The 14937-nt window shown below is 38.7% G+C and overlaps 2 protein-coding genes across 6 annotated transcripts in view; one reads left to right on the forward strand and one right to left on the reverse strand.

Moving 5' to 3' along the window:
* LOC141435369 (uncharacterized) overlaps positions 1-14937 on the reverse strand; it is a 758872-nt gene that overhangs the window by 476859 nt on the left and 267076 nt on the right. The gene's annotated exons all lie outside the window — the stretch shown is intronic.
* Positions 10035-13566, forward strand: LOC141435378 (general odorant-binding protein 1). The gene is made up of 3 exons (XM_074098096.1): positions 10035-10216; positions 11799-11979; positions 12583-13566. Exons 1-3 carry the CDS (start codon positions 10076-10078, stop codon positions 12762-12764), a joined length of 504 nt encoding a protein of 167 aa, XP_073954197.1. The 5' UTR covers positions 10035-10075; the 3' UTR covers positions 12765-13566.

Here is a 14937-nt window from a genome sequence, read left to right on the forward strand (position 1 = left end):
TGCAAAATATTCGACTTTAAAATGCAAATTTATATTAAAATCGAGCGTCCCCCCCAGGATGGTAGTAAGTATATCAAACTTTCAAGGAAAACTAAAACGGCTAAGTTTGCTTGAGAATTATTAGTAGTTTAAGAGTAAATAGCAGCCTAAGGTATAAAATATAAATAAACTTGGAAGATTCCGTATAAAATACGAAATCCTTAGAAAAATATTACTTAATTTTTTCGTAATGTCTACGGAACCCTATTTCGGGCGTGTCCGACACGCTCTTGACCGGTTTTTTATCTTTCGAACGATATTCCATTCGTGTTTAAAGGTGAAGCTTAATGTCCAATGACCAACGATGATGATGTTGATGATGTTTTTTCATTGCAATTCGCTGCAATAACATGCCTCGGCAATTACAGCGTATAAAGCAATCCACGCACGGGCCACAAATTAAAGCGGGCCATTAACGGGCAGACGTTGTCGCTGGCGATTGGCCAGTAATCGCGTATCGCGTATGATACCCGTAACGACGGGTTTTATTTATCGAGTTTTAATAGTCTATAATGTTTCGGAATTATATCGCATGTTTTTGCTTTCCTATCGCGTAAATTACCTATACTGTAATTTGAAAGTTTTATTCGTTTAAATGTTATGCATTTTTTATTATTCGACTGGATGGCAAACGAGCTAGTGGATCTCCTGATTGTAAGAGATCACCACCGCCCATAAACATCTGCAGCACCAGGGTATTGCAGATGCATTGCAAACCTAGAGGCCTGAGATGGGATACCTCAAGTGCCAGTAATTTCACCGGCTGTCTTACTCTCCACGCCGCAACACAACAGTGCAAGCACTGCAAATAAATCACTTTGACTTTGACTGCTGCTTCACGGCAGGATTATTGAGCAAGATGGTGGTAGAAATCCGGGCGGACCTTGCGCAAGGTCCTACCCAGAGGCGTCTTTACCTATAGTGCAGGGGTGTGCGTTGCACACGGGAGCAGCGGTGTTAGGGGCGCCGGCCGCGGCATTTTGAACCTATTCCATTTTGACCGCGCGCTTCCTAGATGGCGCTAAAGTAATAATTGCACACGGGCGCTGCATGGGCTAAAGACGCCGCTGGTCCTACCCCCTGCAACGTGTTCTTATGTTAAACGTATTATGATTTAAGTTGTCACTCGGAATGTTGTTAAAACAACACCGCCATTTTGTTTTTGGTGGAAAGTTTTTATGCTGATTGAACCGCGCTTATTTTACGGTATTTATCGATAATTTTAGACCGGTTTCCCTTTATCATGCGTAATATCCATCGTCTAAAAAATACTTTTCGCATAGGTAACAGTGAACACAGAAACATTTAATTTTTTAGCCGAATAATCCATACTAATATTATAAATGCGTGTGTGTGTTTGTATGTTTATCCGTATTTCACTTCGAAACGGAGCGACGGGTCGACGTGATTTTTGGCATAGAGATAGTTTATAGGCTACTTTTTATCCCGGAAAAATGCACAGTTCCCGAGGGAACAGCGCGCGATAACCGAATTCCACGCGGGCGAAGCCGCGGGCAAAAGCTAGTATTTTAGCATAATCGTAGGTACATATATTTTTGCGGGTTCGCACCTCTGACTGAAACCGTGATGGCATAGTGGTTTGACCTACGGCCCCTCAAGCCGAGGATCGTGGGTTCAAGTTCGGGCTTGCACTTCTGACTTTTTCGAAACTATTTGCGTAATACATTTGAAATTTGCCATTAGCTTTACGGTTAAGGAAAATATCATGAGAAAACCTTCAAAAACCTGCGAATTAACTCAATAGTGCATGTGGAATTCGCAATACGCAACTGAGCCCGCTTGGGAATTACAGTCCAAGCTCTCTCATTCTTACAGGAGGTCTGTACCCAGCAGTGGGACAATAGGCTGGAATATTGATGTTGTATATTGTATTATACTGTCATGTCGCTTGTATTTTTTTTCGCGTGAAACGCTAGGGCTAGGGCAGCATGGACCATTGTAACGTCGCATCGGACGTCCCATATTTCAGTCAGCCGTGACGCAAGCACGGCAGCGATTACCTACTACATTGCGTGTATCAACAGTCAACCGCTCTACGATGACCGTATCGAGCACGCAATAGACAGCGAACTGCTGATATAAACAAGCGACATTATTACACCGTATAAATCAGGGGATGCGGCGTTTTGTCCCGTGATAGATTTACAGACGCGGCTAAAACACATTGTGGAATTTGTAATTATTTCGACGTCATGCGTGTCTGTGTAACATTATTGGATGAAAGGTTTTGTTCTGTGACCTATTTGAATCGCCAGGCTTCAGTTATGTCTCATATATAGAATTACTCTCTGTCAGCGTAGAATTCGTTTATCGCTATTCCAAATTTATAATGAACTACCGAGTGAACTCATTAGGGATATGGAAAAAACAAAAAACTTATAATTTAAGTTAAAATCGAAAAAAATCTTTTTAGATAATTAAAATATTAATTAAGTATTTAATGATAACTCGTGGTATATGACATGCTTGTAATTTAAAATGTCTGGTTTTTCTAATAGTATAAAAACATTTTTTTTTTATAGTCTTAAGCCATAAATCGTATCATGCACGCCTGAGGTATTTCGGGATGGGCTCGTTATCTGATAGAAGAAGCTCTTTTGATGTTGTTTTTCTAAAAAGGATTGTCACTGGTGAGTTGAATTGTCCAGATTTGCTGCAAAAAGTTAATTTCTTCATTCCATCCCGAATACCTAGAACATGCAACATTAAACTATTTTCTGTACTGGAGGGTCGCACTAACCTCAAGCGGCATTGTCCTCTATCGCGTATGTATAATGTTTACAAACAGCATCAAAGCGAGATCGATCTCAACATAACTCCGTTTCCAATAATTAGGAGGAAAATTCTTAATATCTAACTTTTTGTTTCTCTTTTTTTATATAGTTTTAATTCAAGAAAATTAACTTTAACCGTTAGCAAACTAAGTTGAGTTTTTTTTTTTTTTACTTTATTTTCGTGCAACCTGTATAATTATTTAATGCATGCTGTGATCTTCTGTAATTAATAAGGCGCATAGCTTATAAGTTGTTACGCAATCTTAGTAATAATGAAACTGTGTACTTATTGTTGAAGGTCCAAATAAATAAATAAATAAATAAACATAACTAACCATAGCAAGTGTTAATACTTACTATCCTATGTTAAGCGTTACTTGTGATTTTGTAACTTTATAAACCAAGAGCTAAAGTGCCGACAAACTGCTCTGTAGTTTGGCACAACAAATGTAAGTGAAAAATGTAACTCTTAGCAGAAATGAACTATGCTATCTATCTATCCATGAGAACTCCCGCATTTTTCAATTTTCCGGGATTCAAAACTACCCTATGTCCTTCCCCGGGACTCAAACTATCTGTAGGTAAACGAATTTCATTTGATAGTGATAGATAGATTAACACTCTCCTCCCCGACGAAAAAAGCAAAGGGTGATATAAATTTGATGCGAATGTGTGTCTGTCTGTGGCGTCGTACCTTTCAAATGAATGAACCGCTTTCGATGCAACTTTTTTATCGACAGCTAGTTTAAAAGAGATGATGCCTCGCTAATATCCATTAAAATAATAATATTGTTGCCTTGTGTTGTGTGAATAAATATATCTTTTTTCTTTATTTCTTTCTTTCAAAATAGGTTTAGTAAAATTTGAGATATTGAACCTTGTAATCATAATGTCGAGGTCTTATCAACTTCTTACATGCTTTGTTTAGTTTCACCTGTCCCGTTGTCTGTCTGTCTGTAATCAAATCTTGCAAGTAAAATTCGACCAACTTCCACTACTCCGATTGTCTTCAAATTTGGCATACTCGTGTAAATTGCGTGACAATACAATAATCTGGACGTGACATCCTGGTAGTCCGGCCAGGATCGTTTCTGCGGGACGGAACTCTTCAACGGTTAATGTCATCGTCTTGAAATTTTGTATGCTAATGTAGTTTGGGTGACAATGCAAGTAAAGTCGACAAAAAGTACAGTCAGCAAAAAAGCTTGTTAATACAAGCTTGGATTAAAAATGAAATTTTTACCAATAACTTATTAAGTTGGTGCTTAGGTTTAGATTAGTATATAATTATAATCTAAGTTGGTAGGTCATAATTTGCACCGTTTTTCAATTGACAATGTATGGCTAACCTTATTCCTTGGCTAACAACTTTCAATAAACATCTAAGTACCAAGTTCTCACACGCTCTTCCCAATGCCAACGTAGCTGAACTTGGTCCATGCGTCTACTGCACAATTAACTTCCCTCGTAAATCACGGCTATCGGTTATTTATTGCTGATATTTGGTTCGCCCTCTAATTATCGAGAGTTGTGGGAAGTGAGCACCGAAGAGCTTCTTCGTTAATATGTACTAGTAATGGTTTATTCATAGCTGTACAGATTCCATTTGTTGCCCAACATTGCGTACTTTTTGCTTAGGAGAGCCCCTCTGCTAACACCAGATATTCATAGATTTTTACGGAACCCTCGGTACGCGAGCCTGATTCGCACCTTATCATTATCATCATCACTGCTTATATACGTCCCACGAAAAACATCGAGAGCTTGGACAAACCCGCGAAGCAATTCAATGGCGATGACGTTAACAGTCTGCACTGGATCCGCATGGGAACTACGGTCCAGTCCTCTTATTCAGAGAGGAGGCCTGTGCCCGGCGGTAGCATATAGGCTGGGATGATTTTAGGAAGACTACACTAACCTGAGGATTGTTCTGTAGTATTAAGAGACAGCATCTATGTCTTGTAGTGTTTCTGCCTGAATCCCGTTATGTCATTTTAAAATTAAAATCATACCTGAAACAAACGAAAATTAGATTAAGACACAGTCAACATTTCACTAAAACAAGATAATTATGTTATCATAATTTTACTATGTCGGCCTATAATATACATATTATTATGCCTCACTGCAGAGCGAAATAAGAATCTGAAAAAATATTTGTTGTGTAGAACATAGTCAAAGTCAAAGTCAAAATATCTTTATTCAATTTAGGCTACAACAAGCACTTATGAATTTCAAAAAAAAACTACCACCGGTGCGGAAAAACCTCTGCTGAGAAGAATCCGGCAAAAAACTCAACGAGGTATATATTTTTTTAAACAGATAATAAGGTTGTAAGATACAGATGTTGTTGTTATATTTAACAACTCCTGTATCTGCGGCATCACTCGGCGAATTTTCGTATTTCTGATGGGATCACCCAAATACTACGAAATATTTTGTTCCGAATTTGCTAATTCCTTGATTTTCAAAACTCCGATTTCCACAATTCCTAAGACATATAGGTAATTCCGATTACTTAAAAACGCGAATTAATTTTACCGAATTTCAAAATATCGTTTTTTTTAATATATTCGATTCTTATAACTCCGAAGAATGAAAAATACGAAATGTTAAGTAAGTAATGGCCCGAAGTACAGTATTCCGATAATCAAACCGATTCCGATTACTTAACTAAGAAACTCTGAGCATAGCTGTCTCCAAACTCGTTGTGTGAGCTTCTAAGGGCCTAAGGTCAAGGACCACGTCTGAGAGTCACTGTCAACCGTGGCAACATGCACTGGTTGAACTATAATGGATATCATTTAAAAAAATTGCCTCTTCAGCTTCAAATAATTAATTTTAATTCGCACATAAACTTGATACGAGGGGCGGACTTACTACGGTGATAAATGTCTCTCAGCTGACGCGATGTAATGAAGAGTAATCCACGCCTGACACGGATTAGCGATGTATGATGCGTGTGTCCACTGACTGGAACGACACGGGAACAATCAATGCTAGCGGCCGTTACTTAAACTTTAAGTCTTAAAGTATTCTCTGCGGGATTGTATGAACTTTTCAAGAAAAAATGATAATTATTAAAAAAAAGCGTCACAAAGGCACACAAATGTTCTTATATGCATAATAGCTTTAAGAGTTATATACTCGTATTAGCTTAAGTAATATTTTCACTAGCTTATAATACATTTCTTAGGTACTTTTTTTTGTTTGCTTTAATAGTTAAGACTGTATCTACTTTGTACCTAAAACTTTTTTTGGTCGCTATTCATAGTATTTTGGATGGACTCTAATACTTATATTAATTAAAATCAACCACGTGTACTTAGGTATCATTAGGACCTTTAATTCGATACGTGTGTTAAGAGAGAGCGCCACGTGCTGATTCAAACGTCAACACCTACTATAGTCCGCCGCTAAGAAGCCAATCCTGACACCTGTCATTCTGGTACGAAATACGTCAATGTTTTTGTTTTTTGACGTATTCAAGGGAGTGACACGTGTCAAAATTGACTTAACGGCGGACTACAATAAGTTAAACGCAGTTGACGTAGATTAAGTAGACCCCGTTTCACCTTCCATTAATTAAATTTATTTGACGGGTCAATATGATGCCGTCTCTGTTGGTTTTGTTCGAATAGAAGACGGCATCACATTTATCCGTCAAATAAAATTAATCAATGAGTGGCGAAACAGCCCTCTCGTAGGACAATGGAGCTGGTGCCGTCTCCGGGGATGCAGTAACTTTGCATCCTAATGCGGAGTAAGCGCGTGCCCGTAATGCAACAATTAACTGCAGGGTTAATGCTGTGTATGTCAATATGACTAATACCATCTAATACTAGACTAAGATGGAGCAATCTTTATATTTATTTGAGTACCCTCAAGCTGGAATACATTGTTGAATATACTTAGTACATCAACGGTTAGTATGAATGTGCCTTTACAAAAAGCCGTGGTGGCCTAGTGGTTTGACCTATCGCCTCTCAAGTAGAGGGTCGTGGGTTCAAACCCCGGCTCGCACCTTGAGTTTTTCGAAATTCATCTGCGGAATTACATTTGAAATTTACCATGAGCTTTGCGGTGAAGGAAAACATCGTGAGGAAACCTGCACAAACCTGCGAAGCAATTCAATGGTGCGTGTGAAGGTCCCAATCCGCACTGGGCCTGCGTGGGAACTATGTCCCAAATCCTCTTGTTCTGAGAGGAGGCCTGTGCCCAGCAGTGGGATGTATATAGGCTGGGATGAATACCATCTAATACTAGACTAAAATGGAGCAATCTTTATATTTATTTGAGTACCCTCAAGCTGGAATACTTTTTTGAATATTCGTGGTACATCAACAGTTAGTATTAATGTGCCTTTACAAGCAGCGTTACCACCAATAATGTGCGCCTCGCTTCGCTCAGTTGTTTCCACTAGAGATGTGTTGTGCGAGGACGTGTATGTAGCGTTTCTATTGGTTAATAAAAATTACATTCCTCGCATCACATGCAACGTCGCACATAATTGGCGGAAACGCTGCTATAAAGTGATGTTGTCAGAGCTGTGTTCTACCCCATAATTGACAATGATAATAAAAATGACGATGACCCAACTCCCCTCCCCCTTTTACTCCCCCCCTTCCCCTCTCCTCTATCCTTCTCCCCTTTAGACCGGCAACGCACCCGCAGTCCTAATAATGCTGTAGGTGTCCATGGGTGGCGGTGATCGCTTACCATCAGGTGACCCGCATGCTCGTTTATAGCAGCTATTTGAAAAAAAAAGATGAACGGAACGGCAAGATAATTGTAGTTCGAATTTTGCACTTCGTAGTACAGCAGGGCTACTACGAAACTCGAAGTTCGCGTCGTGCGGTCCCTCTGACACTTATACTATTTAATACGAGAGCGAGAGGGACGGTACGATACGAGTTTCGAGTTTCGTAGTAGCCCTGCTGTACTACGAAGTACAAAATTCGAACTACAATTATCTTGCCGTCCCGCTGACGAGAGTGAGAGGTATGAACTTCGATGTTTGAAGTTTTAGTAGCCTCCCCCCTGTGACGTTATGCAGCAACCGACACATATAATAGTTTTTATTCTGGCACGCTCCCGCGGGATATAAAAACCGGCTAAGTGCTAGTCGGACTCATGCACGATGGTTCCGTACCATTATTTATACAACATTATACATCAGCAAAAAAAAACACGTTCGTTGTATGGGAGCCCCCCCTTAAATATTTATGTTATTCTGTTTTTAGTGTTTGTTGTTATAGCGGCAATAAAAAAACATAATCTGTGAATATTTCAACTGTAGCTATCACGATTCAAGAGATAAAGCCTGGTGACAGACGGACGGACGGACGGCGAAGTCTTAGTAATAGGGCTTTTGTTTTTGCCCTTTGGGTACGGAATCCTAATAAACTAATAAAATACACTAAGTCCCGGAAAACAGCTACTAAGGTAAAAAAATGGTATGTTTAATGCTAAAACAATGTCGGTGACCCGAAGGCCGCTCGGCATCCGTTTGGCAGCTACGGCGGACGAGACGTGCATACATATTTGCTTGTGACTAGAATTGTAAATTATTACGAGTCTTAAGTGAAACTAAGGTGAATTATAGAACTACACACATAATAAATTAAAAAACACACAAAAACACACATAAAAAGCGTGGTGGCCTAGTGGTTTGACCTATCGCCTCTCAAGCAGAGGGTCGTGGGTTCAAACCCCGGCTCGCACCTCTGATTTTTTCGAAATTCATGTGCGGAATTACATTTAAAATTTACCACGAGCTTTGCGATGAAGGAAAACATCGTGAGGAAACCTGTACAAATCTGCGAAGCAATTCAATGGTGTGTGTGAAGTTCCCAATCCGTACTGATTCCGCGTGGGAACTTTGGCCCAAGCCCTCTTGTTCTGAGAGGAGGCCTGTGCCCAGCAGTGGGACGTATATAGGCTGGGATGATGATGACACATAATAATTCAACATAGACATGAAATGACTTTGAAGTCGATTAAAACAGTAACAGATAGGTAGTCACATTTTAAATAACTGAAGCGAAGTCGGATTTTTCGAGATAATTGGCTAAGTAAAGTTTTTTGGGAACGCTAATTATATTTTTTTTCGATAGTCGACGTCTTAATAATCGAGGAACTGCAGCTCTTTTATTTTTATTTCCTCTTATTAATTAGAAATATTTTTTTAAGTGGTCGATATGACGTTTGTGAGATTGAAATGGCAGACCCGTTGAGGGCTCAGTACTTAGTAGACACAGTAAAAAAAAAACGAAGTCAACTGTCACTGCTGTCACTGTCAAGTAGAATCTAAGTAATCTAACCTAAAACCATTTTATTTGCTTTGCGATTTGGTGCGATCAGTGTGTTTTTTGTTTGGATAATTTTTTACGACCTCAGCCCAAACTCTGGTCTAGTGGTACTATAAAATGAGCACTTCAATGACTGTCAAAAAGGTTCAAAGTTCGTGGTCTCAGGTTCGATCGCCGGTCCGAGTAGATAAGAATGTTTCTCCACGATTCTTCGGTGTTCATTATAATTATGTATTTATCTATTTAATTATGTTTACCCATTGCTTAGTACCCATAACACAAGCTTTGCTTAGTTTTGAGACTAGGTCAATTTGGTATGGTGGATAAGCCCTCTTGTTCTGAGAGGAGGCCTGTGCCCAGCAGTGGGACGTATATAGGCTGGGATGATGATGATGATGAAATTTCGTAGACAGCAAAGTGACTCTTTAATGGTTTCTTTTTTTACTCCCGTCGCAAAAAGAGGGGTGTTATAAGTTTGATCGCTATGTGTGTCTGTATGTCTGTCTGTGGCAAAATGGGTGGACCGATTTGAATACGGTTTATTTATTTGAAAGCTGGTTTTCTAGCAATGCTTCTTAAACATGTTTTATCAAAATCGGTTCAGTCGTTTTTGAGATATTCAACTTTGAATTGACAATGTCGGGTTTTCCAACTTTTTGTTGGTTACGTTATTTCTTAACTCTAAAGGAACGGAACCCTAAAAATTACTTCGAATACAACATTATTCCAGCTAGTAGTGTTTAATTAAGTATCTCAGCATACACTTATCCTATTATCGGACACGTCTTTAATTCACACACGCCGTACAATTAACACATCCGTGCCAACCTTCAATTAAATCACCTTTAATCCCCCTTAATGAGTCTCAAAATTCCCTTAAATACTCCACTCTTATTGACTAGCAACACTCGCTACGCTGCACTCGACAAGATGGCTGCGGTCACAAAATGGCGGATTCTATCATTGACAATCTGTTTTACCCTCGGAGTTTTTCAAGTAGAATCTTCAGCTGATGTCATGAAGAAACTTACCACTGGGTTTGCTACAGCTTTGGAAAAGTGTAAAAATGAGGTGGGTTATACATTTTTTGTTGTGTAAAATGGATGTCCTATTTGGTTGTTGCCTCTAGCTCTAATTAATTATTATTAATTCATACAAAGTATGTCTCTGTTACCAAAAGCAAATAATTCGTAGGAACAAAAACATACAGACGAGATTGAAAACCTCCTCCTTTTTTGAAATCGGTTGAAAAGTGATATATATTGAACGTTACCCTATTACCTACCAACTTGTTTTCTCTACGATCGTTGTAAGTCGTGTTTTTCTTCTTCTTCTTGTGGTGCCTCTCTTATTACCCACTGAAGGTTGGCCATCAACTCAGAATATTTCTTTCTGTCCTTCTCGAGGTGGAACAGCTCAGCAGCGCTCGTGACTCCGGTCCACTCTCGAATATTTCTCAACCAAGACTTTTTTCTTCGGCCAACACTCCGTTTACTACCAACTTTGCCCATAAAGTCGTATTCTTGGCAAAAAGGGAAAGCAATGCATCTTCTGACATAAATACTTTGTCGTATTTATTTGCTCTGTCATCGGTCTTACATTACAATAGACAAGATTTAATTTATGTCTTTGTCATTCTGAAGTTTGACAGTATCGATAATAATACCGTAATCTTAAATTTTAATAAAATTACGGGTGTGTTAATTACGGGCCCACACATGCGGACTGCCTGTAAAAAAAATGTGCGCGGCAGCAATTTCGTATCGTCAACTATCAAAAATACTACAAATCCTTATCATAGTGTTATTCTACTCTTACTCAACATTCTACGCCCTAGATTTAATACTGTATAACATATTATTCCGTGGGATAACCTACACATTTGTGGGTGATCATGATCAGTGGAGTGTTGGGGATAAATACGCGTTGATATACCTGTCATCGCCTGGAACGCCGGTTTTCACTGACAGTGAAGGCGCGGACGTGTTCCGATCCCGACGGTGCGGACTGTGCTTCATCACCAATAATCGAGGGCTTCTTCCGACAAACGAGTTTGACGCGATACTAATTTCCACCGACCAGAAGATGCTATTCTCACCAGAAGCGTATTCGGATCCTGGGAAGCGATACCTCCTTGAAACCACCAGGAGTTGCTTGAGGAGTAAACTTAACGGCTGCTCGTGGGAGCCCCAGATCACCTCTCTTGAAAGCTCTCAAGCTTTTGATCTCTGCAGCTTTTGCGAACATCTTCACAGAACGTCTAAAAATAAAGTTAAACAGACGTAATCTACGCATGTCAAAATTGTATAAACTTTATGAACGTCGGGGTCTGAACTTATGCATAAGAAATCTAGTAAATAATCAAAAAGATTTTATAAAAAATGTTTGTTACTTACACCATAATTATTTGCTTTACGGACGTCAAATTCAAGTGATTACTGGCGACTTATTCCACCTAGGAATACGATCTTTAATCCTCTGTTTTTTCCGTATGTATGTATGTACTTGTAATTTAAATTCATTCAAGACTAAAGTGAATTGGATGTTAAACTGGACCAGTGAAGTCAATCTACAGCCTCCATCTGCACTTGCCATCAGGCCAATCCTTGCTCAGTTGTGAATAACCTAAACTAATTGGAACTACCGTGTGCAGTTGAACATCCCGGACGCAGTGATGCAGGACTTCTACAACTTCTGGCGCGAGGACTATGAGCTGGTCAACAGAGAGATGGGCTGCGCCATAATGTGCATGGCCTCCAAGTTCGATCTGGTCACCGATGAACAGAAACTGCATCATGGAAACGCCCATGAGTTTGCTAAAAGCCATGGAGCTGGTAAGTAACTTTAAAGTCAATCATTTCGTAATTAGATAGGTCAAACTCATTCCTACAGTTCCTGCCACGATAATGTTCTACGGCAAGCGCAATTTAAAGACTATATTGTTGGTATGGAAGGGGTGCAACGAGAAACACCAGCATATAAAAACAATCTAGATACGTTGTGACTACTTACACCTTTAATTAATGTAAAACGAAAATAAAGCTACAATTTCCAAAAGAAAAATCCGAGTCAGAGATGTACTTGTCGGTTACTCCAGAATTGGACCTGGGTGCATCTAACTGGATCCAGTCTATTGACGAACTAAATTAAAAATACCGTATCGCAATGGTTTGAACTATTTAATGAAAATAAGGAAGTCAACAAGAGGCTGCTTACGCGACCAATCTGACAGAGCAACTGATTTAGATGAGCTCTGTCAGACGGATTGCACCAGATTTGAATATAGAATTAAAAATAAGATAATATTATAAATATAAACAAGGAGGCTTTCAAGGAGGAGGTCCAACCAGTCGAGAACACAATCTGCTTAATCACAGCTGGCTTTACACACTTAATCAAAGTTAAAACAGTTACTGCCACTTTCTCATATATTCCAGACGACGACATGGCCAAGCAGCTGGTGACTATACTTCACGAGTGCGAGACGCAGGCTGCCAGCATCATCGACGACTGCAGCAAGACCCTGGAGATCGCCAAATGCTTCCGCTCCAAGATACACGGCCTCAAATGGGCCCCCAGCATGGAGACTATTTTGGAGGAAGTCATGACGGAGGTATAATCTTCTGGCTCGAGTGCCGTTGATGAAATTGTTTGGGCTCTCATTTCTTCTTTATTGTCATTGGATATTATTTTCTTTTCTTCAATGTCTATTTAAGCACTAATTTCTCGAAAATTTTGAATGGTTTTATCAGAGTGTTACTCTCTAGCTCCATCACTGTTCTTAGTTCTAGCGTTTGTTTCATAAACGACCTGAATTTAGGCACCCCCATTCGACTGATAGGCTAAGATTGCGTAGTATCAAAATATGAACTGAAAATTACTTATCCAGGTTTAAGAAAAATTAAACTGGGCAAGGGGCCATTACCATTATTTACCTCGTGTTTATTCCCATAAAGAAAACTTATATTTCATACCATGTTTACTAGACTTCTAAGCAATTGGAATGCAACGATATTTTCAAGATCTGTGATCTATTTTGATTGTTAGTTTTTCATTTAAATTATTTCAGCAACCAGTTACTTCCTATTAGAACTCACTTAATACATCCTGTTTTAATTTTTTTTATTATATTAACTGTCATAATAGTTTTAATTCTTTCATCAACGTCATGATTCTCAAATACCGACAAATTATAACGCCAAATGGACTTTTCTGTGGTAACATAAATAGTCTTCTGTACATTACTATGATTATGTACGCATCCCCTATGTAAATAGGTGCCTCTTATATTACCTTAATATTTCGTCAGCAACAAGTCTTAGAATAAGTTATTATTATACCTAAGTTTTTTAAGTGCTTAAATGTTACCTACCTATGTTATATACTCTTAAATTAAACTCGGGAATGGTAAAGTACAAAAATGTTTTTTTTCAACCCACTGCTTAATAGATTTGACAGTTAATTTAAAATTTTAATACATAACCTAACCAATAAAAAGTTTGAAAACCCCGACTTGTCAATTCAAAGTTCAATTTCTCAAAAACGGCTAAACCGATTTTGATGAAACATGTCTAAGAACCATCGCTAGAAAACCGGATTTCAAATAAAAAAACCGCATTCAAATCGGTCTACCTGTTTGAGAGATACGGTGCCTCAGACAGACACACAGACGCACATAGCGGTCAAACTTATAACACCCCCAAAATAATTGAAAAATGGAAACCGATTGTAAAATAAAAGTTGAAATGAAACAAACAATACAAGGTACTTAACATAATATAGGTACGTTTTATTACACGTAGAGTAATAGATAAACCCACATAATGTATGGGGCAGGCCTATGTTTGCATAAGCTTCCCCCTGTGGACGTCCTATGGCTGATATGATGATGATGATGATGAATATGAGTAGAGCTTCAATTGCCTTGTCATATTTTTAATCCCCGATGCAAAAAGAGGGGTGTTATAAGTTTGACCGCTATGTGTGTCTGTGTGTTTATATGTCTCTGTCTGTCTGTCTGTGGCTGTAGCTCTTAAACGGGTGGACCGATTTGAATGCGTTTTTTTTATTTGAAAGCAGGTTTTCTAGCGATGGTTTTTATGTTTTATCAAAATCGGTTCAGCCATTTTTGAGATTGAACTTTGAAGTGACAAAGTCGGTTTTCCAACTTTTTGTTAGGTTAGGTTATACCCTAAAAGCTTGGATCTTCTCGTAATATTCAAGGATAATCCCCAAAATAAGGTTTTACCGTAAATCACGTAATGCCGTGTAGCATGTGTGTTTGCTGATTCAATAAATCCGAGAACCCAACACATTTATAAATCTTATCGTTATAATAAAAAGAAAACGGTTTGGCCAGAGAGGGGAGAGAGAACGTTCACTTTAACATTTTTCTCCCCCGAGAAAATGTTCAACTGAAGTAAAGATTTGAATTGTTAAATGTCTTAAATGTATACAGTGGTAAAGTTAATTTTTCACTTCTCATGCTCTAAAAGTAGATCAATACAGCCTTACGAGGCGGGAGTAAAGTGAGTACTTTAGTCCCTAGGGAGTAAAAGTAATTAATTTTTTAATTTACTTCGAGTGACTTAGATAAACTCAAACAAGATTGTTTGTGGACCATTTTCATGACGAAAATGTTACGTTCTTAGTCTACGTGGTCTTAGTTCTATGCTTTTACCGCATAGAAGGTGGCGCCATTCTATTTATTTATTCCAGTTTGTGTATGGACCATTTCGCCGATGCGATTTTGTTATATCTGTGTCTGGTTGGAAAAAAATACTTACCGCGAA

Source organism: Choristoneura fumiferana, chromosome 14 (genome assembly GCF_025370935.1).
Source record: "Choristoneura fumiferana chromosome 14, NRCan_CFum_1, whole genome shotgun sequence".
NCBI lineage: Eukaryota > Metazoa > Arthropoda > Insecta > Lepidoptera > Tortricidae > Choristoneura > Choristoneura fumiferana.